The following is a 25,216-nucleotide window of genomic DNA, read 5'->3' as shown; positions in this document are numbered from 1 at the left end:
GTGCCCTGTCTGGGAGCAGACGTCAGGAAGGGCTTCCTATAAGAGGCACCACTCACCTTCCTCCGGCTACAACATAGCCCTCCCCCACCCCTGCCCCCGACGCCACCTGCGCTGAGAATGGGACAGACACTCTTGCCACAGCCGCAGGGAGAACAGCACACACCTGCGGGGTACCCCGTCAGCAGAAGGCACGGAGACCAGGGCCCGAATCCAGGCCCAACCCCTCCTGGCCCCAGACCACGGGGAGCATTACCTCTCTGGGCTACGGGGTTCTCATCTGGGTTTACCAGCCCGTTCTCAGCAGAACGGGCTGATAAACCTCCAGACACGGTCGTCTGAGCACAGGGCCTGGTGCACTGCATGCCGGCCCCCACCAGAGCAGACGGCGTCAACCACAACCCTGGCACGCAGCAGGTGCTCCATAACCAAGGGCCACCTCGGGGGTCACGGGTCTCCCCACGACGTCACTCACAGCCTGAGTGTAACCCACAGCATCCTCCCCAGTCCCACCACGAATACTTGCCCTCACCAGCGCGCAGGTCTCCCAATGCCCCCTTCTCCACGGCCCCTGGCTCAGTGGCTGCCACGCTGTGTGGCCCAGGCTCAGCCCCCCATCCTCTCCGGGCACCTGCTTCCTCCTCCCTAAGAGACCCAGCTCCAGCGCCCCTCCCTGCTGACGAGCGACAGTCGGACGCCAGGGCCGGGGCGAGGCCTGACCACAGGTTCCTAGAAGCCCAGCCCCCCCCCCGCCCTCCCTGAGGCAGGGGGTCCTCGCCATCCTGTGAGCCCCTGTTCTGCTCCCCTTCACCCCAACAGCCAGGTACGGGTCACGTTCTCAACCAGCTCCAGGCCCGAGTGGCAGAGGTCCCTTGAGGATCCCGGGCCACGTGTCCCAGGTGGCCACAATGGAACAGCAGAGCTGGGACATGCCCCCAGGAGAGCATTCTCCTCTGAACTGAGTCCTCCCAGGCTGACCCCAGAGGATCCCAGAGAGAGTGGCCATCACCACCCATCAAGCCGGATGCCGGCTCCCTGCCCATGGGCAATGTGCAGTGGGCCACTCGGCTCTCTAAGCCCATTTCCCCCTCTAAACACCAAGCATCAGAATGCCAACCCCAGGGGTCACAGGACAACTCCTGGACCCCCCTAAGGTCGACTGCCCTGAGCATAGAGGATGGTCAGTGACTGCAGTCATGGTGGTCACTGTCTGTCCTCTTGCAGGGCAGTCTCAGGCCACAGGCTCTGCTCCAGGTGAAGGGAGAGGAACACCCCCTTGTGTTGCCTCAGGCTCCCCACTTCCACTGTCTCCTCACATGGGGGTCAGCCCAGACAGGGCCCATATCCAAGCCAGGGCAGTCCCTCGGAGGGTACAGGGCCTAGGACCCCCAGCTGCACCACCTGTCACCAGACTGGTACACACCCACCGTGCCACGTCCCTTGGCCTCCTCTGCTCCTCCCTTCCCTCCCTGTTCCTTCCTGCCCTGAAGGCAGCAACGGCACAGACTCCAAGCCCTGGGTTCAAATCCTGCCCCCTCTAAAGCCAAGTGATTTACGTAAAATGGACAGGTCACAAGGACTATGTGGGCCCAGAGCAATGTCATGCTGTCCTAACACCATGACCACCGCCAGCAGCCTGGGCAGCAGTCTGGGAGGGCAGCTGCTCCTCATCCCCCCCGGAGGGAAACAGGGAGCCAGGCACCCTGACAGGGAAGCCAGGGCTGGGCCTGGCACCCAGGCTCCTAACACCGGGTCCTATGACAGGCTGGCAGGATGTTGGGAAACCCACGAGCACTTGTATTTCAACACCGCTGGCCGCGTCAGCAACTGGTTTCGACACGCAACAGCACCCAGGAAAGGGCCTTGGCCCGCCCTCAGCCCACCTGCCAGCCTCACAACACCATGCAGGGGAAGCTGGCCTCAGGCTTAGCGCTCTCAGCTCCCCTTGCCATCCCCCAACCTGGGTGATGTCCCTTGTCCTCAGGGACATGCAGTGACAAGGGCTGGATCATTTCAAACGTGCAAAGGCCACCCCCAAAGCCTGTTTCCCACACCCCATGCCGGGCTGCAGGCCCAGTGAGCCAGGGGGTACCAGGCCTAAAATCAGCCACCACGCTTTGCTCCCCGCCTGTGTGCCACAGCCATGAGAGGAGGACAAGAGTTCTCCGTGGGCCTTGCCCACAGCCTGGCACCCTGGGGCACCCAGCAGCACAGGCTCCCCTCAGTGGGCATATGGTGGCAGGTCAGACGGAGTGGAGCCCTCTTCACCGCCCAGCAAGCCCAGAGACAGCCTGAGGCCTCCATGCCTTTGTTCAACTTTAAGCAAAAACGGGAGTAGGGCCGACAGCGGCAGCTGCAACCCAAGAGGACCCTGTGCTCCACTCTCACTGGTCCCACTGAGCTGTCGGGGCAGTCCCACCCCAGGAAGGGGACCCTACCCTGCAGCCCCATGAGGCTCACCCAAGGCCTCACTTAGAGGAGCAGGGCAGCGGGAACCCCACTGTTACCCCACGGGGTCAGCAGGGGAGGAATGTTAGTCGGAGTGGGGGCATGGTGGGGACAGCAGGTCCGCATTAGAGGTAAATCCCTGGGAGCAGGGCCTGTCTGCCGATTCGCCCAGGGTCTGACCACCTGCTGACCCCAGAGCCTGCCCAGGAGCCCCAGCGCTAACTGAGCCCCGCCCTTCAGCTCTAGCTCCAGCGCTGGGGAGGGGCTAAGGTTCCCAGCATGGGCACCCACTGTATGGCTTCATGCACCCTCACCCGAGGCCCCTGGGACTTATCCCAAATGAGCCAGAAGAGAGAACACTGTCTCCTCCATGACTGCAGCAGCCTCCCAGCCAGCCACCCAGCCACCAGCCCCCCGCACGTGTGGCCCAGGGCATCAGGGCTCCCCCAGCCCTCCATGGCCTGCACCCCTCTGTGCACAAGGCCCCCAGGGCCTGCCACAGCCGGGCCCACCCACCCAGCAGACTCACCAGGGCTGTGCCACACTGCAGCCTCTGAGGGGCCACACCTCTGTCCACACATCCCCCGCCCCAGGGCTCAGCATAATGCTCATGGACTGCAGGGATGGCTCCAGGTGACAGAGGAGGACTCGGCCGTCACACTGCAACTGGCTCTCTGACATCCCTAAAGGCACTGCACAACCAGGCTGTGCTGGGAGAGACACAGGATTTCAAATGAAGGGTGACCACATGCCCTTCATCAGCCGCAGACTGGCTGGCCGCCTCACCCCAGATGTGAGGACATGCAAGGAGCCCCTGGGGGAGACCAAAGGGGAACTAGTACGCAAACACAGAAGGGAGCTGGGGGCTGAAAAGCAGGGAGGCCCGGGTGGTTCCGGTGGCCTGAAAGGCCTCAGGAAGAACCCAGCACCAAGAGGAGATGGCCAGGCTGCAGGGGGCCCTGCGCTCCAGACAGTGGGAGCAGCTGGCCAGTGGGGGCCTGCCAGGAACACAGCCGGGGTTCAAGATCAGCTACAAGGATGTCCAAACCCATCAACCCACATGGCCCTCGGAGGCCCTTGAAGACAACCCCTGGTAAGGTCATGTCAGGAGACCAAGGGTCAGGCCCAGGCTGTCCCAGGGAGTCCGGCAACAAGGTGCCCCCCACCACATGCCCAGCACCCCAGCACACCTTCAGCCCAGCCAGAGTCCAACACCTGCTCGACACTGTGAGGCACAGCTGACGCCCAGCTCGTCACACTGGCCTACCCAAGTTGGAGTCTGGTCCCACATGTATATGTGTGACTGCATGCAGGTGACACAAGCAAAGTTTCAGGTTAAAGCAGTCTTTAGCTCGGACGAGGAGCCTCCTGACTCAGCCCCTCCTCTTGCCCCCTCTGGCCTCCGAATCACGAGGCTGCAGGACACAGTGTGGAAGTTTGGGGACAGGTGCCCGCCTGGCCCAAGAGGCAAAGGAACTCTACCGAGGTCACCCAGCGGCCCCAGGTGGGACCTGAACTGAGCCCAGGACTCCCAAATCTGGACAAGGCCAGGGTTGTGGGGAGCTCCCAGGGACAACGGGACCCAAAGGGCCCTCACGCTCACAAGTACACACACACTGGTGTGCACTCCGCCCCGCAGAACGGCACACCTGATCTCTCCCTCAAAGCAGGACAGCCAGCTCTCTCGAAACTTCTGCTGTCCGGGCCTTTTCACTCCACAGGGAGCATCTCTCCCATGTGGCAGGAGCTGTCCAGCCCTAGGTAGGAAACCCCTGGCCCCCAGAGGCATCCTCACCAAAACCCTGGGGCAGCCAGAGTGGCAGGGGTTGCTGTCCCTTCTGGAAGAGGCCTTAGCTGCCCCTGAAGGCCTAGTTGTACCCCTGGCAAGCCCCAGGTACAAGGGGGCCAGAGCTGGGAACAGGGAGAGCCACACACCCAGGCATGTCCTCCTTCACCACGAGGAGGCCCGTTCAGGGATGGGGGCTCACTCAGGACGTGGGAGGAGACATAGCCTTAATGTGACCACCGCCATGCTGTTTATCTTCTGCAGGCTGCCAGTCCCCAGGATGAGGCCCAAGGGCTCTCTCAAGCCCTGGGCTCAGGCTGGGGAAGCCCCTAGCTTCAGTGGGAGGAACCCCCAGGGCCCGGGGAGGCCCCAATCCACACCCACTGCAGCCAGGCTGCCAGGGATCACAGAAGCCAGGTGCTGGGCAGCCCGGGGCCTGGAGTACCAGCACACCAGTGGCACCTCCGGGAGGGCAGTGACAGCTTCGTAATGAACTGAGCTGTGTTTGTTTAATAACAAATTACACCAAGCAGGCGGGGAGCGTCTTATCACAGAGTCTCTCCAGCAAGGCCGATCCCATCAACTGATGTCAGGGAGCTCTGGGAACTATTAGCTTAATTAGCAGTTCCTGCAGGGTCAGCAAAAACTGCGGGCTGAGCCAGGGCCCAGGAACCAGTGTGGCTGCCAGGGATAGGCTAGACGGGTCCTAGGGGGTGGGGGGGCCCTGACGAGGGAAAGGACAGCCACAGCTTGCCCCTCGGCTCTCCACCTGCGGGTGCTAAGGGCGGTGCATGGGCTCCAAGTGCTCCTGCGCTCAAGGGCAAGCAAAGCCCAGGCCCATAACACCCTCCAAGGCGCCAGGTGACAGAAGCCCACCAACCTTCCCTATGTGGCTGGCCTCCCCCCAGGTGGCTGGTTCCTGGACTGCTCTGGCCACCTGCCCTGGATCCCCCTCCAAGGGACACAGCCTGCACAGTTGTGCAGAAGCTGGCACCCACGAGGCAGGGGTCAGTCCTGGGTCCCAGGGCACAGTACCACCTCAGGCAAGGGACCCGCCCCCTGTTCCCCACACACCAGGAAAAGTCCCTCCAGGCCCTTCAGACCCTGACCTGAATTTACCAGGCTGGCCACAGACATCCTCCAGCCCCTCCCAACTCTTCACTGGGGAGGGACACTTCCCCTCGCCCTCCCACGGCCACGCTGGCCCCAGGCCGGCCTCTCCCAGCCTCCCCAGGCCTCAGGGGCCTAGGCAGGGGCGCAGCTGTGGCTGGTGCCGGGGAGGGTGCCACTTCCACAGCCCCCGGGAGCCCGCCACAGCCGATCACTCCACCGCCGACACCCCGAGGTAATCGGTTGCAGATGTGGCCAGTGCCGGAGGGGAGCAGCCCTGCGCCCTACTGAGGAAGCTGGAAGCGGCCTGAGATAATGTGGGATTCCTGAGTCCGAGCCAAGGCCTGCGGCCCCGGGAGGGGCAGCCAGCAGTGCAGGGGGAGAGGAGAAGCCGCTCCCCCTCTCCACACGTCCGAGACCACCCAGGCAGCACCGATGCTGGAGACACTCGCCCTCCACCCCAAGACCACAGCCCCTCCACGGAAGCCCTGGAATCCCGGGGCCTCGATCCCACTCTGGGACTGGCAAAACACCTCTCCCAAGGCTGCTGCTGAAGCTCTCATAGGCCGGCCTGAGATGCTGGGGTGCAACCCTGACCCTTCCAGGAAGGAAGGGGTGCAGGAGGCTCCAGACAAAACTCCCACAGTCTTAAGGCTCCAGCCAAGACAGAACAATGCCCCTAGAGATCATTCACCTGACCCCTGACCTCCCGACACACGGAGGGCCCAGCTTCATTGCTGCACATTTGTATGCACTTCACGTGGGCCAAGCCCCCCACCCCATATGGGACCCTTCCCCCAAATTGGGCCTGTGCTGACAGGAGGATAGGGTGGGAGGGGAACGCTTTCTGCCGACACACCTTCCCCCCATGGAGCAAGCCAAGTGCCCCTCCATAAGTCCACCTAGCCCCTCGGAGCTACCCCTGGCCAGAGTTTCCAGCCAAGGACAGACATAAAACTGGTCCAACTGTCCCTTCCCAGGCCACTGAGGGACATCGAGGACCCAGTACACACACAGCCCAAGCCACTGGGCCTGGCACCCCACCTCATCCGGCTAGCTGTGGCTAAGACTGGCGGAGCAGGGGGCCTGGCCGTACACTGCACCAGAGCCCAGTGTCTAACACTGAGGCTGGTGCACGCAAACACACGAATAAGCCAGGAGAATAAGCCATAAATAGGTCTCACACGGGAACACACAGTGCAGCTGCTTTCCTTAGGAGCAAGCATACCCACCAAATTCTGTCCCCACAGGCTGGGTCGGCCCACACTCTGGGGACACGCAGGGCCCGGGACCCAAACGCCTCTTTGGCTCCCCCACCTGGGGATCTCTGCCCCCAAGAGGAAACAGCAGACGAGCAGAGGGGCTTCAGCCAGGTGCTGGCAGGCTACTGGGATGTGGACCCAAGTCTCCATCTCTTCATCTTTAAAGGGGGTTCTCAAGAGGACCCCGCGAGATGGCACATGAGGATGCTTTCCCAAGGCCTGGTCGAAACCAGCACCCTGAGTCCGGCTACGTTCCCCACCCAAACCTGCCCAGCCCTCACTGCAGGAAACACCCCAGATGGTGTAGGACAGGCCCCCTCACACACAGGGTGACAAGGACCAGGCACAGCCCTCCCCAGCCTGTCTCCTCCTCCATAAGAGGCAGGTACAGAAAGGGGAGGGGATGGATATCCTCGTCTGTGATGTTCAAAAGGCCAGGGCCAAAAAAAAAAAAGGCCGGGGCCACCATCCAGGGCCAAGAGGCCAGCCCTGCCTTGGGCACTCAAAGCCCACACGCCCAGCGTCTCTTCCCTGACCCGCCAACCTTGGCCGGGTCCCAGCAGATCAGCTGGCGAGTCTCCACCCAGGCTCTTGGTGCCCACACGGCGGACCATCGCACGACTTTCTGCCCTGCCCACCCCGGGACTTCTGCACCCTGCCCGTGAACACCTGGACTTCACAAATGAGACTCCATGGACCTCAGAAGCTCAGCCCAATGAGATGTCCTAATTTAGCTTGAGATTTAGAAAGAGAACAAGATTGGTCATGTTACCCCCATGGAAGAGTCTAGAACAGCAGGCAGGAGGAGGGCATGGGAGGAAGAGCAATCCACCGTCTCTTGGGATCAGCTGGGGTATCTAGCTGTAGAGTCCTTAAGGAAGACTTTTCCCCATACCACTTAAGCAAAGTGAAGACAACGGCAGGTCGGGGCCCAAGTGACACACCCTGCACCTGCCTGGAAGCCCACCCTCGTCCCCCCCATCAGCCCTGGACAGTGCACGCTGCCCTGGACGGGAGGACCCCAGCACTCTCAGGGTTGGAAAGGGGTATTGCCGGCCATGCGCAGGCGGACGGGAGGCTGTGCCACCGTATTTGCCAAGCGCACACCTGCCCTTAGTCCCGGCCCAGCTCAGGACGTAGGGCTCCGGGTGCTGTCCTCACGACCTCGTCACATGGCCCTCCAGCCAGGCATACCACCTGGGGCCTTCCTGGACATGTTGCCAGCGAGTCACAGGAACCAGACACAGGAGCCCCTGCAGGGGTGAGGGGCACTCCAGCGAGAGCCTGTATGCAGGGTCCACCCCGGGCCCACAGGGATGGGCGCTCAGATGGGAAGCCAGTGAGGTGTGAAATTAGTTGATCCTCTCTAAATGGATGCCTTCCTCCCCTTCCCTCCTGGCAGGGAAGGGCCCTGCCACAGCTGGACGCGTGGGGCAGAGAGCAATGAGGTCCCGCTGCCCACTGGCTTGCAGCCATCGCTTGGGTTACATCCATCACTGGACATGGTGACCATCACCCCCCCCCCCAGGAGGGTCTGTGTCCCCAAGCAGAGCACTGCAGAAGTAAGCACCCAGCACCTCTGGAAGGGGAAGGGAGTGGGAGGGAGGAGCACCAGCCCCGCCAGCGGAGCTTCAGCAGGAAGAATGTGGTTCAAATGGAGGCAGGGCACGGGCTCAGGCCTGCAGCGTAGTGAGGGGAAGGGAGAAGTGCTGGGGGCTGCAGGAGTGTGCAATGGGGACCCCAACTCAGCAAGGGGCCCAGGGGATGGTCCATCCCAGGCAGAGACCTCTGCCCGAGACACACGAGGGGAACAAGAGCTGAGGCTCCTGGCAGGGCAGGGGCTGAGGGATGCAGGGTTAGCCCAGGGGCGATGGGCACCCACTGAAGGCATGGGTGGGCAGTGCCACCACCGCGTGGATCAGCACAGCTGACCCTCTGGAACCATGTCCCCTCCCAACCCCACCTACAGGGGAAGTGGGACAAAGGCTGAGGGGGGGTCCATGCTCAGGGCTGGGGGAGGCCAGAGCTGGAGGTCCTCCCACCAGCTAGGTGGGCCAAGTTCCACAGCTGTCCCACAGGAGCTGAGCCCCCACAGGAGCTGAGGCACCAGCCAGCAGTTCCCCAGGGCTCTCGCTGCAGGGGACACTGTGGTCTCCAGTCTGCAGAGTAGCAGGGGAATCTCTGACCCAGGTCAGACCAGGAGGACACCCAAGGCACTGAGGCTCTGAGCTCTTGCTCTGGAACCTTCCGCCACCACCTGGTCACTTAGGCAGACTGAAGGCAGTCCTGAGAGCCACAGGCTGGTTCCCAACAAGGAATCTCCAGAGTCCCTCTGATTTTAATCAGAGTCATTAGATGCTTCCTGGCAGTTAGGAGACACACGTCACAACAAGAAGAAAAAGCTTGTTACTCACAACAGACGGCACCACTGACAACAGCACAGGGTCCCTGATGGACTGCACCAGAGCCCCAACACCTCCGTGCCCTCAGCCCTAGGTGTCATCTGTCCCCGCCCCCACTGAATGGACGGGAGTTGGACAGGGCAGGAGAGAGGGGTGGAGTGGGACACACAGCACAGGGCCAGGTCCTCCAATGGGCCTCTGCACGCAGGAGGCCCTCAGCTCCAGCAGGTCATCGGACCCAGGGCGTAGGGACAGCCACCTGCCTGAGGGAGGCCTCAGTTTCTCCATCTGTGAAATGGGAACATTCAACAGGATCTCCAAGTTCCTCTCTGGGGCTGAGACCAGGTGCCTGACCCAAAGAAAGTTCCAGAACCATTAGTTGATAAATCAGCAAAATGATTACTACTTTAATTTGATGAGTCAGATGGCAGGGCACGTGGGAGAGTCAAGTCTGAAGGCAAGAGGCCCACTCTCTCCCATCAGATAAGATCTGAGCGGAGCCGGGGAGAGGAGGTGCTTACCAAAGGGAGCTGTGGGCCCAAGCCAGGCACAGTGTGGGGGCTCCTCTGGCATGAGGCCCCCCCAAAACCTTGCCAGGCTTCCTGGATTCCAAGGCCACCCAGACAGGGCTCCCAGACCCCAGACCAGGAAAACAGGGCTCAGCTGGAGCCCTGACAGCTGCTGGTGAAGGGGTCCCCTCCCCACAACCTTGCCTGCCACAGTCCTAGGGGGCCAGGTGCCCCTGAGGTGTGCCCTACCTCAGCTCCACGGCTACCCTCCAGCCCGGGGCCCCCAGCACCTGGATGGAGCCATCCCCTCCAGGAGATCCAGCCAGCACCCCTCTCTCAGCAGCCCACACAGGGCAGGCCCCAGTCCAGACCTGTTGCTAAAGAACCTTCCTCAGACCTGAGTGCTGCCACGAGCCACTGTGGCAGCAGCATCTAGAGGCACGCTGGGTACCCAATGCATCCACGCCAGTCCTTCGGGAAAGGACGCGGGCTCAGAGAGACCACCCTCGAACCCTGGGCTGGTGCAGGGCCACTGGGCATGATCCCGTGATCAGCAGGGGGGTGGGAGTGGGAAGGAACAGCTGCTTCCTGCCTGCTCTGCCCCCACCCCTGGCGACAAGCAAATGTGCAGCGTTCACAGCTCAGGCGGCAGCCAGGCGCCATCCCAGCCCCCACAGCCGGGTCGGGGTTCCCAGCCTGGCCCAGGGACCCAGGGCCGCCCCCAGGCAAGACACCGTGAAAACAGGGCCTTAGGGAAAGACTTCCTCCGAGGTGGCTGAGAGGAAACCAGCCCTGGGCATGACATCACTGTACCACTGCCCTGCCTGGCTCCCTGCCCACTCGCCAGCCCCAGGACCCCGGACGGCTCCAGAACCTTCCCCTGCCCTTCGGCGGGGTGATGAGGAGCCTCAGCTGCTGAGCCCCTTCCCTTCTGAGCTGTCCTGCCCATGAGGGAAACAGACGGGGGGACAGCCTGGGGCCTGGGCAGGGGCTGTCACGGGAGTGGGGGTACGGCCTACCACCTGCTCCCACCAGGGGTCAACCCTCACTTGTTCTGGACCCTGGGCCTCTCTCCTGGGATTCGGGACACAAACAACTACTAGGTTTTGGATTGTGTTATTAGCAGAGTGAGTGAGGGATCTTTAGCAAGCTTCAGGAAAAATCAATCCAGGCCCACTGATGGGGAGAGGGGCATTTAGCCTCAACCCCCCGGGGTCCCACCCTGTGCAGCCCCTCCCACAAAGCCACCTCGGTGTCCCCTGGGGGGAGAATGAGGGGCTGGGGGGCTGGGAGGAGCAACAGGCAGAGACAGGAGGAAGGGGACGTGAAGACAGGAGAGCAGAGTGCCCAGGGCAGGGGGAGTGGGGCAACCACAGTGACTAATTAGCTCATTACTGCCAGGTAATTATGTCAGGGCATGCTCCAAAACATAAGAGGCCCCCAGGCAGCGCCATCCAAGCCGCCAAGCCCCACACCTCTGCACACCTTTGGGTGCCGTCCATGGCTAGGCCGCAGTCTCCCCCAGCTGCTCTGAGATCAGAGGCTGTCAAATCCAACCTGGAGGCACCTTGGCGGTGCAGGCACCCCCAGAGCCCAACTCAAAAGGCACACTCACCCCCTCGCTCTCACCCCGACAACCAAGGACAGCTCTCCAGGGCCGCCTCTGCACCCCAGCCCTCATCCAGCCTCCACCCCGCCCCCCATCTCAGGCTGCAGACCCTGTCTCCTCCAGGGCCTCACCCCAGCTTCTGTACCCACTGAGCTCAGTGGAGGCTCCCTGAACTGAATGGGCCCCTCTGCCGTGCAGGGGCAAGGGGGAGGCTCGGCCCATGAGGGGGCACCTGTACCCCTTCCTTCCTTCCATCCTGGGACCCCCAGCCCTCCTGGGGCTCACCACGGCCAATGGAAGGGCTCCTGGGCATCCTCCCGCCTGCACAGCACGCCTTCACACACAGGCTGCACTCAGACCTGCCAAGGCTGCCATCTCCTGGAGACCCCAGCCCGCCCCAGAAGGGCCCTGCCCGGTCCTGCTGACAACCCGGGCCAGGATGCGGGCGGGAGGAGGGAGCCTGAGGCTGCACCACTCTGCTGAACCACACCCACACAGAAACCTGGAAAGCCGGATTCCTGGATTCCTGCAGAAGTCTCTGGAACTGGACCTTTTGGTTCCCGCACACAGGGCTTCCATGATTCCCACAGCATCAACTCCGGATCTCGTGCAGGGCCTCTAAGACCCGCCTGGCCCCAGCGCTTGACCTCCCCACACAAACCCAGACCTCCTCTTTCACCTTCGGGCCTTTGCATAGGCTGTTCACTTGTCTGGACCTGCAGACTGTCACTTCCCGAAAGCTCCACCCCAGCCCACGTAAACGAAGGTCTTTTCACCAGGATTGCAACGGCCCCTGTCCTGCCCCTCAGCCCAGCTAAACCCTGCACCCTCATCACCTACACCCTGCCCGAGTGTGGCTGCTGACAGTCCGACTGGCCTGGCCAGGCCAGGATCCTCCTGAGGCAAGGACACTCAGTGCCTGCCGTTTCAGCTCTGGCCGGGACAGAAGCTCACACCTGGGCAGGGCACTGGGGCGGCCCTGGCGGCAGGGACTCAGGGTGACAACCACCAGGGGCTGCCCACAAAAACACACGGGAACCTCATGCCTCATGCCAACCATGCCCCAGAGTGTGAAAAAGATCCTGGGGCCACCCACAACCCACTTCCCTGCCACATCCCCAGGTCCCTGAAGCACCCCAGCCTTCCACAGGGTGGCCCAGGTCACAACAGGTACCTTCTCCCTCCTCCTTGGCTGTCCCTTCTCCCTGCTGAACTCAAGTTTGCTACAAACTGTCCCCAAGGCCTCGTCCTATGATAACACAGGTCAAAGGTCATCAGGGCAAAACTGATAAACTTATGAAGAAACCATGATTTATACACAAGTTTCTAAAAACAGAGGCTTTGAGCAGAGGGTAGCCCTTTCGGCCTCCTTCTGGCACTTGTCTGTGTTCCAAAAGATTCTGGCTCACAGAAATCTGACTGCTGGTTACATAGAGCACTTTCTACCGAAAATCTGCTCTTGATTATGTCCACCACAGCCTGTCCCCTGGCCGCCAGCACCACGGCTTGGGGGGGGCGGGGCGTTGGGTCACCGGGCCTCAGAAGCTGCCAGCCGTCTGTGCCAGCAGAGCTCTCTCCCTCCACCCCCCACCCCTCCCTTGGAGGCACCTGACACCTGACATCACAGCTACAGGTCAGGGGCCAAGGCGGGAACCTTTCCAAAGTCCCCTTTCCCCGGACGGACGCATGAGGAGCCCGGCCGAGCAGGCAGGAGGCAGTGACCTACGGCCAGGTTCTCCCTTCCACCCGGGGCAGGAACCAAACCCGTCCGACTGGCCCGGACGCTCCGCGCCTGGTGACTATCTGTTCCATCGCATTTCTCCACGGCACCAAGCAAGCGATTGCAACAGGCTGTGGGACAGATAAGGAGACCCAGGGTGTGGGTTGGGGGCGGATTCTTGTTTTGTTTTTTTTCTGCCCTCGCTGTGCCTCCACCACCCTCCAGCCTGGTGCAGGACCCGCGGCTTCCCGGGGGTGCCTTGCAGGGGCCTGGGCACTGGGGCTCTGGGCCTCCTGCCGGTGCTGGGCGGGGAGGAGGCAGGCCAGCAGGGGGCCCCAGGGAGACGCCCTCTGTCATGGGGTGGGGGCTGAGCTGTCCCTGGGGCAGGGTGAGGCTGGGGCGGGGTAGCCAAACCCCGAGAAAGCCGCTCTTTCCCAACTGCAGGCCAAACCTGCTACCAGCCACGCTGTGACCTTCCCTTCCTTCCAGCAGAACCATGAGAAAATCCACCATCCCCAGTCCGCGGCTCAAAGGTGTCAGGTCCAAGAGCCACTAAACAGCCATGTGCCTGGCAACCAGGGCACTCAGGCCCTTCGCAGGGGAGAGGGAGACACCCCCCTGGGTGAGGCATCACTCGCCCCAGCCTTCTCGGGGTAGAGGGCCAGCCGGCCCAGGCGCCCTCATGTGCAGGGCTCTGTGGCGGGCACACAGTAGGAGCGCACAGTGGAAGTCCCTCGGCCCCCTCAGCCTGGCCATCCGTCAGGAATCTTTCTTGTGAGCCCGGCCCGACTGCCACATCCTGTGTGTGTGCATTCCAGGTATGAGCTGGACCATGCTTTAACACTTTACAAAGACCCAAGGTAGGACTTTTTCTCCCCACTTCACTACTGAGGAAAGCCAGGCTCAGCGTGGCTAAGTAACTTGCCAGGAGTCCCCTGCTCCCACGTGGGGGGGTCACCCACAACAGCCAACACAGTCCTCAGGCCTAAGGGCTGGGAAGTTGGGTGGAGGTGTGGCAGCTTCCCAAAAGGCCCCTGCCTGCCCCAGCCAGCCAGGGGGGCAGGGGAAGAAGCCAAGCCCAGCAAGGTTCAGGCTCTTCGAGCCACTGGGAGGAGGAGGCCCGGCCAGGGACAAGCCTGTGCCATGCTCCCCGGGGGCGCCAGAGCCCTGCCACTCTGTGGGGGGACATCGAGGCCCAGCAGCCATCCCAAGCCAGGGGCAGGTGGGCCCAAGCCCAGCCACGGTCAAGCACCCCCACCCAGGGCTTGCCTGACACCTGAGAGCAGGCCAACCTCAAAACGTCCATGCCCCTGGGACCAGGGTACCACAAAGCTTTCCAAACGTGCAGACTCCAGGGCAGGGCAGAGCAGGGCCCTGGGAGAAACTCCCCAGGCCATAGGACCATTGGATCCCCACCTGCCACTGTGGAGTTGCCAGGACCCACCAGCCTTCCAGGCTGGAGAACGCTGAGGGCAGAAGCTGGGTACCTCCCCAGCCTCAGTGGCCCTCACTGGGCCTTGGCCACTGACAGGTGCTATCCCAGCTCTGCCTCTGGGCTACACCACATCCCTCAACCTGGGCCTATGCCTCTCCTTCCCCAGTCCACCTGGGAGGTGAAACCTCAGTGACAAACTGACAAGCAGGGATCCCCGCTCCCACCCCCCAGGCCTGGCTGAGCCCTGAGCACCACTCAGCAGTCCAGCCCTCCTGAGGGCAAACCAGCAAGCTGAGGCCAGGAGACAGTGGGGGCGGGCTGATTTGGCTAAGAGTGCCAGCAGGCCAGGATCCTCTAAGGTGGACTAGCCCCCGGCCCTGTTGGGGAGCTCAAATGACCTGGCTCACCCAGCGCTGCTCACTCTGACCCAGGAAGCCCACATCACAGATCCCAGGGCCTGGGCCGACTCTTCTTCCAGGAGAGGACAGACCCCGGGGGAAAAAAGAACCAGACACAAGCCGCGGAGACCTTCCCCCCGCCCAGCAAGCCCCCCTGCCCCTCTTGCCCTGGGCTAGTGCCCAAGCAGTATGCAGGAGCAGAGCTGGGCACAGAGGAGGGCTCAAGGATGCCCAGCCACAGCCTCACCTGGACCCCCAGAGGCCAACTTGGGCAGAGGAGAGAGGAATGCCGGTCCTTCTTGGAACTCTGTGTCCTGGGATGCCCTCCTCGTACAGCCTCCTGAGAGCAGGGAAGCCAGGCTCTGGAGTTCCCTCTGGTCCAAACACCCCAGAACTCTGACAGGCTCAGAGTGGCCCCTGAGGCTGTCCGAGGCCCAGGAGGCCCGTGGGAGCCAGCAGGGAAAGTCAGGTCTACAGCGGGAAGCCACAGATGGAGGACTCAGATAATCATAGCCGGAGGAATACAGCAGGGCCTGGGGCACGGGTGAGGTCTGACCCAGATCTGAGACGCAGCAACAACAGAGCTCCTGAAGACTGAGACCTCTCGCGACACTCAACACTCGCGGACGTGTGTGCTCACACGGAGCCGTGGGGAGGACACGGATGTGGCCCCGATGCACTGAGCCAGTGGGTCTCCACCTGACCATGCGTGAGGATCGCCAGGGAGCCGCTAAAAAGCCCCAGGGCCCAGGCACCGCCCGCAGAGCTGCTGATCTAGCCGGGCTCGGGTGTGGCCCAGGTGCCAGGAGCTTCCAAACTACCCTGATGGCCCTGAAGGGCAGCCGGGCCAATGCAGGGCTACAGTTAATGGGGTATATGCATTCACCCCAGCACTCTGCGGGCCCCACAGGCCTTCCCCACCAGGCTACTCACGGACAGAGCATGCGGAGCGCCCGAGCAGCATGCAGTGCAAAATGCTGCACAAGTTTCAACAGAAACAGACACAGCCCCATTATTCAGCTCTGGGGGGAGGAGCCCAAGTGGAGGAGCAGCGGGAGGCAGCAGACCCAGGACAGCCCCGTGCCACACGTGCCCCTTCCTGTCCCTGTCCTCCCTGGCAGACATCACCCACCCACCACGGCACAGCACGCTCTCCTCCCGGGGCCAACTCCTCACTGCCAAGCCCCACTGATTCCACCAATCAGAGCAGGAATGCCGGCTACCCACGCCTCTGCCATCCCAGGCTGAGGTGGGAGGAGGTGTTTTATGGAGATGGGAGTAGTCACAGTACAAGCCGAGGCTCCCTTCCTCCAGGGGCCTGGGGACCACTGGGAGCACCTCTGTCTCATGCTGACCCCATCCGAACCAGCACCTTGGGCACGCTTCCCCCTAGCTGCAGACAAAGCCTTCTGCATTCACCCCACCCTCAGCATGGCTTGTGGGTATGTGTGGAACCGGCCCTGGGTCTTGCCAACATCACCCTGACCGAGAGAGATCAGGAATCTCAGGTCACAGGTGCCCTGACTTACCAAAACGGAACACCTAGCCCTGTAAAGGAATCACGTTCCGAAGGCACCCCTTCCCTTTCCAAGACCTGACATGGCCACAAAGAGGGCACCTCGAGCCTCCTGCCCAGAGAGGGACAAGGAGGAGCAGACTACGTGCTGCCTGGAGGAGGGGTACGCCCAGGTGCCACCTTCGGGAGGACGGGAAGGCTCAGCACGTGCTGGGGACAGGCAGGGTCCAAGAAACTAACGGCAAACCACCAGGTAAAGTCACTACTCCCGAAAGCAAGTGAAGAAGGTCTGCTTAGGGCAAGGAATGCCAGCAGCCCGGCCTCAAGGAGGGAGTCAGCCTGACGTGCACAGGTGTGAGCACATCTGCACATGGACATCGTACACACACATATGCACGTGGCACACGCACAGCCTGGGTCCCCCAGAAGCCCTCTACTCCTTTAAGGAAATGAGCATGCCTCCCCAGCTGAGCCAGCTCGGTGGGTCCCCAGCCCCCAGGACCCTAGCTGTGGACCTGTACCCCCGGCCCACACACCACAGCCAGAACCCTTGCACTCAGCACCCCAAAGCGCAGGGCCCAGCCAGCTGTACAGTGCCCAGCAATGCCTGCCACAGGATGGCGGGCTGAGTCCCCAGGGCAGGGAAAAGACCGGGGTGCAGACTCACTGCCACATGCCGAGGGAAGATGGGGAGGAAGAGCACATGTGCCCCCAATGCTTTGGGTGACTCAGCTCCTACCTCCCCTCAGCCCGGAGAGGCCCCCAAAGGGAGTGGGCACCCCTGCTCTCACAGCCAACCAGGGCGCTCTCTGCACCCCTGCACGACATGCACACAGACGATGAGAACTGAGCGGGAGCCCCTCCTCCGTGTGCCACCGCTTACCGGTCCCCCAGCCAACCCCACAGCTCCCACACCTGGGGGAACTGACACCCAGGAGCTGCTGCAGCACCCGCCAGCCGCTGGGATCAGCTCCCACCCGCCAAAGGAAAACAAGAGGCCCAGCAGGAAAGTGGCCCGAGGCTGGGTGGTCCAGACACTCGGCCTTGGGCAGTGTGCTGCCTGGCGAGTGGCCACTTCTGCTTGCTGCTGGGCAGGAGCAAGGCAGGGAGGGGCAGGGCAGCTCTGCCAAGCCTGGCGCTGCCCGCCTAGGGGCCTGCAGCGGGGCCCCTGCATCCTCCCTGTGCCCAAGATGTACCCAGGGGCCCTGATGTGGCAGCCGTTCAGACCCCAGAGGGCCTTGGCAAGCCGCCACCTGGCCTGGCTTCATGCCACCACCTCCCTGTCCTCCTGATCCAGTGCACCCACCAGGGAGTCCAACACGCCCACCTGGAGTGGCACTGTCCACCCAAGCCCCAGCTCCCGTGGGCCTGGAGGCCCAGGGGCAGAGGGGCCTGCCCGTCTTCTCTTAACCAGCAGCCCATCAATCCACGTGGGCAGCCCCAGGGAAAGGCCCTCTCCTCCTCAGCCCCAGGGCCCAGGACACTGTCCCCTTACTGCACCCAAGACCCGCCTACCCTCCACATATCACTCCTGGGACCATCACCAGCCCCAGGCTGACGGTGTGACCTTACTCCCTGCTGCAGGGCCATCAGGGCTCCAGCTCTCCAGGCACCAGGCAATACAAGCACAGCAGGTCCCCTGACGAGTGGGAAGCCAGACCTCAGCCACCCAGGCCCGCCCAGCCCCACATATGCAGACCAGACTCTACCCCCCGCCCCAACCCTACACATGCACACGGACCAGAATGCCTTCAACACATGCCAGCCACACACCCCGGGGCCAGGCCACAGAGCTCCACGTGGCCTCCACTGATGTCTCCACGGTCCCGGAACACCCGCTCTGACAAACCCTGCTGTGCACCGTTCGCCTCTCATTTTGATGGTCAAAAATTCACTCACAGCAGCCGATTGGCTATTACGTCTCAGGCTTCATTAAAGAAGGCCACAGAACGGCTTTTTTAAACTGCAGTACCATTTCTAATTGATGTGGGTCCGTCATCAAGAAAAATACTCCAACAGGCCTGACACAGAGGCAGCGCCCCTTCTCTGCCCTCCTCGATCGGGTACGGTTCAGCTTCAATTTTTAATCCATTGATGAAATATTCACAGGCTGGGGAGGGGATCACCTTTCCCAAGGTGTAGGATCCCTGCCCTCTCCAGGGTCTCCCCGAGCTGGGAGGACACCCAGTTTGGGATGAAAGTCAGGGCAGTCTGGAGGAACAGAGCCCACGGGGTAGGGGCTGGATGCCTGCCCACCCCACAGCCAGCACCCTGCGTGTCCCCTGGGCCATGGGCTCTTCCTTCCCGGTGTCCCTGCTCTGGGTACACCACAGACCCTGCTGCTGGTCAGGAGCCTCCCGTGGGTAAGTCCTGGCAGAAGGATGCTGTGGCCCGAGGCCACCAGCAGTGACTTCCCCTAGGCATGGCTGGACCTCCGACACCAGTCCAACCCTCCTGAAGGACCAGCACTTGCACTAGTTTCCTAAACAAATGTCAGAGGGCCCGGGCCCTAACGCCAATCCCTCCTGACACGCAGGCGGTTATGGCTTCTCTTGAAGGCTGAGTGGGCTGCCCCCATTTCTCAGGAGGGAATGCTGAGGCAGGAGAGGAGACACTCTGCCCACCCTGGCCGAGTAGCATGGCCAGGTGAGAAGGGTGTGGGACGCCGGGCCCCTGACAAGCACACCGCACATAGCCAGAGGTGCTGACGCCAGCAGATGAGGACAGAAGAAGACATAGAATCGACAAGGGGAGGCACTTCAACTGACCTCTAGGGAGCTTCTGGGCTCTCTAAAAAGTGTCCCCACGTGCGGTGGTAGCAGCGCGAGGACACCCGGCCCACCTCCCTCCCACGTCCACCTCTGCATAGAGAATGAAAAGATCCCAAAGGAGCAGCCCCTAGTGTGGCCTGGAGACTCTGGCCCTGAGGAGAAGGAGGGGAGGGACTGGGGAAGCAAAGCTACAGTCGGCCCAGGCCAGGCGCCCACAGCAGGGAGCCCCACCCGGCAGGTGCCTTCCATTTCATGCACAGGCAGACCCGCTGCCGGCAGGCACCATCCCTCCTGTGCCATCGGCAGGTGCCCGCCACAGGGCCAAGGTGACCCAGGACAGACACTGCGGGCATCCCTGAGGGAGCGTGAGCCCCTCTGCAGGCAGCCCCAGGGAACCCCCAGCCACCCACGTGGGTCTGCACCCTCCCTTACAGGGGAGGGAACTGAGGCTCAGAGGGCCCCCTAGAGCCCCAGCTGTAAGTGGGGCCAGGCCGTGTGCCCAGGCACTCTGAGGCCGACTCCAGGCTGAGTGCTCTGCTCCGGGCGCCAGTCCCCTGGGACTCCCCAGGCCGTCCCCTCCCTCCACAGCCTCGCTCCCTCCTGCCAAGAGTGGGGTGGCTTCCGCGCACCTGCCCTGTGCGCCTGATGCTGACCAGCCGCCCGGCTGCCCCGGACAGGCTGTTCAGTCAAAGCACACGGTGGGCAGGATGCCTCCACTGTGTTTGGGCCCGTGAGGCCGCCCAGCCTGCGCATGCTCCGGCAGAGGTATGGAAGGCGGAAGGCAACAGCGCGTGCTGTCCATGCGCTCCCCCTGCACAGCCCCCTGGGGAACGGCCCTCCCCAGCGGGTGATGCCCACGGGCTCGGCCCCGGGGATTCGGGTGCGTGCAGCTGGAACTCAGGGGTGTATTGGCGCCAAATACACACCCTCCAATCCCAGGGTGCGGGCAGCCCTGGATGGGACCACAGACCCCAAGCCCCGGGGGACGAGACGGCGGGCCCGAGAGATCTGCCCCTCCCCCTGCCCATCCAGATGCCTGTGCGGGTGCACGAGGGCTTCCTGCACATGCAGAGCTTCAGCGGCTGAGAGACCCCTGCCCCCAGCCCAATCTTGGTGGTCACCCAGGGGACTCGCTTGGTCCTACAGAACCATAGAGACATCAAACTTCACGAGTACACCGGCAGCCACCTCCCCTTCGGCCCCAGGAGCAGCTCCCAGCCCCCAGCTGAGGTCCACCCAAGCAGCCTGCCCTCCTTCACTCACTCCCACATGCGGGCCCCCCTCCAGAGCCCTAGAGGCCCTGTCCACACCCAACTGGCCCATCTAGGTCTGCCCTCCCTCCCCACCCAGCAAACCTAGCCAAGCCCTGCCCCCAGGCCGAGGTGCCCCCTGCCCAGAGCTGGCCAAAGCAGGACCGACAACGCGAGGTCACGGAGCACAGAGCCCAGGGCAGCTAGGGAGAAAGGCCCCCACGTCACCAGTGTAGGGGTGGTGGTTCCAGGCCCAGCCGGAGCAGGTCTGGCAGCTCCTGGCAAAGCCTCCACAAGGGCGCTCATGAGGCAGGGGCAGACGCTCGGGGATGCCCCCACCCCCACGCCCATCATGAGCCCAGAGGCAGGGTGGATCCTCGCCAGGGCAGCAGTGCACACTCAAGCCCACCCACACCAGGTGCGAGGGCCCTCCCTTCCCGGAGGGTGACAGAGCTAGGTGTCCAACAGGCCTGTTCCTCCCCTGACCCTCTTTCTGTGGCGAGACCCACAGCTGCTACTCGGGCTGGGCGAAGCTGGTGTCAGGAGAGGTCCACTTATGCCTGGGGACCACAGAACCCCCAGGGCCCAGTGTCCCAGGGAAGCTTCCTGGTGAGTTTGCACTGCCTGATGGCAGAGGCACAGACACAACAGAACCCTTGGACCCCAGGACCCCAGAACCTCAGGACCCCAGGACCCGGACCGCAGGACTCCAGGACCGCAGGACCCCAGGACCGCAGGACCCCAGGACCGCAAGACCCCAGGACTGCAGGACCGCAGGACCCCAGGACCCCAGAACTGCAGGACCCCAGGACCCCAGAACTGCAGGACCCCAGGACCGCAAGACCCCAGGACCGCAGGACTGCAGGACCCCAGGACCGCAGGACTCCAGGACCCCAGGACCGCAGGACTCCAGGACCCCAGGACCCCAGGACCCCTGGACCGCAGGACCCCAGGACTGCAGGACCGTAGGACCGCAGGACCCCAGGACCCCAGGACCGCAGGACCCCAGGACCGCAAGACCCCAGGACCGCAGGACTGTAGGACCCCAGGACCACAGGACTCCAGGATCCCAGGACCGCAGGACTCCAGGACTGCAAGACCCCAGGACCACAGGACTGCAGGACCCCAGGACCGCAGGACTCCAGGACCCCAGGACCGCAGGACTCCAGGACCAGTGTGGGTCTGAGACATGGCAGCAACCTCTCTCAGGAAGGGACAAGACTATCTGAGGAACAGTCCCCACAGCCTCTCAACTCTGCTGAGCCTGGCCCATATCCACTCGCAGCAGGATGCTGCTCCAACTGTCTTGAGCTCCGAGGGCACCTGTGCCGAATCCCCATCCCTCCAGACACCATGCTCCCCACACCAGCAGAGACCACCGTGAACCCCGCTGCCTCTCACCCTCAAACCTCTTAGAACATTCTATGCTCTGACCGCAGACCCCAGCGTCCCAAGTTTCTCCCTCAAGGCCGGGCATGAGCCCGGTCTCCACGCAGCCCTGTGCAACCTCGCCATCCTAACAGCCCACTCAGAACTCCAGACTCCGCCCCTGCCACACCCCACAAACAGAGCCATCCCCCAGGCCAAACCCCCTGGGTGGCCCAAGCTGCCAGAACCCCGTCCTGGCTCTAGGAACACCCAGGTCCACCAGCACACCCCCCGCAACAGCCTCTGGACCATTCTCACCAGTGACCAGGGTCCCCCAAACTCCACCAGAGTCCTCGCTCCCCGCTGAGCCCCACAGGGCCTTCCCATGGCTGGCAGGACAGGCCCATCAAGCCCAGTCCCCCGCTGTCCCCCACCTGGCTTGGCCTCCCACCAGCCCCAACCCCTGCCCCACTCCACGGCGGGACCCAGCACCGGCCCCAGAACTGACCCTCGCCAGGCGAGGTAACTCCAGTGTCAGGGCCTTTGCACACACCTCAGCCCAGAAGCTCCTCCTCCACAGCTCTGCCTGCTACCTCTTCCCACCCTGCAAGCTCACCTCAAACGTCACCCCACGGACCTGGGACTCGACCATAGTCACCGCAGACCTCAGGCCATCCTAGCCAAGCCCCTGAGCTCCCTGGAGAGGGGGTGCAGGAGTCAGTGGGGAGCCTCCTCCCGGGCCTTCCTCCTCAGCAGGCTCCAGGAGACCCCCGGGGCGCCACCCCCCAACTCCAACTCTGCATCCATGCAGGCAGAGGGCTGCCTCCTGGGCCCGCAGAGGCACCCGGCTCAGGGGCGTGGAGACAAAGGCAGGCTGACCACCAGGAGCCCGCAATTCATCTCGATCAACACCACAGTGAGGTGGGCCGTCCTGTACGGCCCACGATTTACATTTTTATTAAATCACAAAGGAGAATTAGAAACATTATTACTTCCCTCAATCTGTAACCCTTTCTCTGCCAGGCTCTGCACCCAGCTTACTGTGCCATCTATCTGTCCACTGGCAATTTCTAGGCTCCCACCTCACCTCTACCTATTGCCTCCACAGTGACCACCCAGGGCCCTCCCCCACGGCCAGGGACCCTCCCCCTTGGCCAGGGATCCTCCCCCAAAGGCCCAGGGTCCTCCCCCAACGTAACTAAGGGTACCCTACTATGTCCCAAGTGGGAGGAGGCAGAGGGCAGGGTCAGTCGTGACCCCAGAAATGGGGTTTGGCCACGTTCTTCTTGCACCCACTGTGAAGACGTGGGGATATGAGCAGTCCCTGCAGCACCCACAGTCCCAGAGCCCACACCCCAGTCAGGGGAGCAGAGCCCTAGGTGGGAAATAAGCAGACCGAGGTGGTTGAGGGTGACTGCAGGGGAAGAGGCCACAGCCGTTACAGGGTCCATGGGGGGACACCTGAATGAGATCAGAAGGAAGAGAACTGGGGCCATGGGGCAATACGAGGAAGGGCATTCAGGGGAAGGCACAGCACGTGCAAAGGCTGTGAGCAGGGAACATTCTAGCAAAAGGAAGCAAATCGGCACAGCTGGTCCGCCTCCCCAGCGGGAAGCACGCCAGGGCCAGAGCTGGTACTTCACCCCAAGGGCCGTGCCAGCGTGGGAGAGATCTAAACAGCACAGCACGACTGGGGTCAAGTGTTTTGGAACAAGCGAGCCCTGCAAGCAGGCCTCGTGTGGTCCCTGGGCACATCACACTGGGTTGTCACCCATGCTCCCATATGCCCTACCCCAAAAGCTCCTGCCAGCCCCCAATAGGGTCCCAACAGGGAAGGTAAGGAAAAGACACCATCAGATGCAAAGACACTGGGCCTCAGGCATGGGAAAGAGCCTCCCAAGTGCGAGGGTGGGGGGAATCTAGGAGGACTTCCTGTAGGAGGGGACACCTGGGCACAGCACAGAGAGCTAGTGCAGTAGCACTGCCATCGTCCTGCCGTGAGGCACCCACTCACGCTTATCCGTGCCAGGCACTGACCCAGATTTAGTCATGAATGAAGCAGGCGACTCAAGACTCTAATTACTTTTCACTTTCCCTGGTCATGCATTATGCATCGCCGGTGAGTGGGGGGCAAGAGGAGAGCAGTGGCACAATTAATTTCAGCTTCGATTGTTCTCTCCCTCGTCGCCTCCCCCCGCCCCCCAGGGAAGAACTGTTTTTAGCTCACGTGTAGGATCCAGCCAGTGCCTGACACCACGGGTGGGGGGCTCTCAGGCTCCCATCAGATGCCCAGCTGGGACCACGCAGCAGGGGCCCAGCCTGGAGCACAAGGTCCGAGGGATAACAGCGCACAACCCCAGACCCAAGCATTGGTCGTGGCCCCTGCTTGCCCAAAGCCACGCAGCCCCTGATGGAAGCTTCTCAAGCTTGCACGCTGGTCCTGGGGTGGCCACAGATGGCCAGAGCCCACCATGAGCACCCACCACAGGCGGCCAAGGGGACATGAAACTCCACCTCTGCATTCAGGCCACTTTCAACCTCATCCCCAGCAGCCCCACCTCCAGGAACAGGCGCAGACATTGTACCAAGACACCCTGGGGAGGGGGGGCGGTCTCCCCACTCGGTGAGAAACTGAGGCCCTAGCCCCGAACCACCCCCATCAGGTGCTCGCAGATGGCCTCTGGGGCAGCTGGAACCTCAGGTGGCTGGAGGCACCCAGTCCCAGGAACTGAGCAAAGGCCCTGAGAGTGCCAGCCCCGACTCCCCTGCCAGGGAGCCCAGGCTGCAGAAGGCTGGCCCCTGCTGGACAGCCTCAGTGCTCCCTTCCACGGCCACATCCAGCACTGAACCTGGCAGGGGGTGCTCCGAGCCCCATCCTGCCACCACCGCCAGGGTGACGGGACACTGGGCACTGCCACTGAGGGGTGGAGGGGACCCAACCCAGGAGAGCCCCTGGAAGAGATTACATATGTGGAGACTGGACAGCACAGGAAGTTGTCAGGTGAAGAAAGGCTGTGGAGGGGACCCAGAGGCAGAAGCCTGGCTCCTCAGGGCTGAGGGGTGTCCCATGTGGCAGCAGGGGGGGCAGGGGAGGCAGAGGGAAAGCCAAGCGGAGGGTGGTAAGGACTTCATCCTGCAGGCACTGGGGAGCCACAGAGGGTGATGCGCTGGGGGAGTGCAGTCCGGGGCAAGGGGAGTGGGGAGACACTCCCAGGCTGAACCCAAAGACCCGGCCCCAGCCCCACCCCCATGCCCGCCCCACCCCCAATGTCCTGCTGGGAACCCGGAGGCAGGAAGCAAGGCCTCCACTTCCCACCGTGGAGAGAAATCTGGGCCCCTGGTGGCAGATGCCCAGGGTTGGGGTTTTTGTGGAGAAACCTCTGGTTTCCCCCACCCTGTGGCTGCTGAGTCAGGCACACAGGGGTGGGACCCGAATCACAGACCCTTCCAACAGCACAGGCAGGGAGCCAAGTCTGCTGGCCCCAAGCCCTGCCAAGCGCCTACTGCATACCAGCCAGATCCTCGCTGAGCGAGCCAGCTCCTGGCCCCCGGCCACCGCAGCAGCCCCTCCCAGGACTGTGAGCCACACCATCGTCACTTCTCAGCGCTGGAAGGGACCCACCAGGGGCCAGGGC

General features: G+C 62.8%; 1 protein-coding gene across 3 annotated transcripts in view; it reads right to left on the bottom strand.

Annotated features, from left to right (window-relative positions):
* Nucleotides 1-25,216, bottom strand: part of RXRA (retinoid X receptor alpha) — a 92,700-nt gene that overhangs the window by 48,662 nt on the left and 18,822 nt on the right. The window contains exon 1 of one of the 3 annotated variants that reach the window (XM_055325976.1): nucleotides 14,924-15,587. The exons of 1 other annotated variant lie outside the window; for it this stretch is intronic. In XM_055325976.1, coding sequence (XP_055181951.1) covers nucleotides 14,924-15,383 — 460 coding nt within the window. In that variant the 5' untranslated portion in view covers nucleotides 15,384-15,587. Of the gene's footprint in view, nucleotides 1-11,625; nucleotides 11,726-14,923; nucleotides 15,588-25,216 lie in introns of those variants that run through there. One more of the 3 variants, XM_055325983.1, reaches the window with a different exon arrangement.

The sequence above is a fragment of the Nyctereutes procyonoides genome, unplaced genomic scaffold (genome assembly GCF_905146905.1).
Source record: "Nyctereutes procyonoides isolate TBG_1078 unplaced genomic scaffold, NYPRO_anot_genome, whole genome shotgun sequence".
Taxonomy (NCBI): domain Eukaryota; kingdom Metazoa; phylum Chordata; class Mammalia; order Carnivora; family Canidae; genus Nyctereutes; species Nyctereutes procyonoides.
This window is presented reverse-complemented; position numbering and strand designations above follow the sequence as displayed.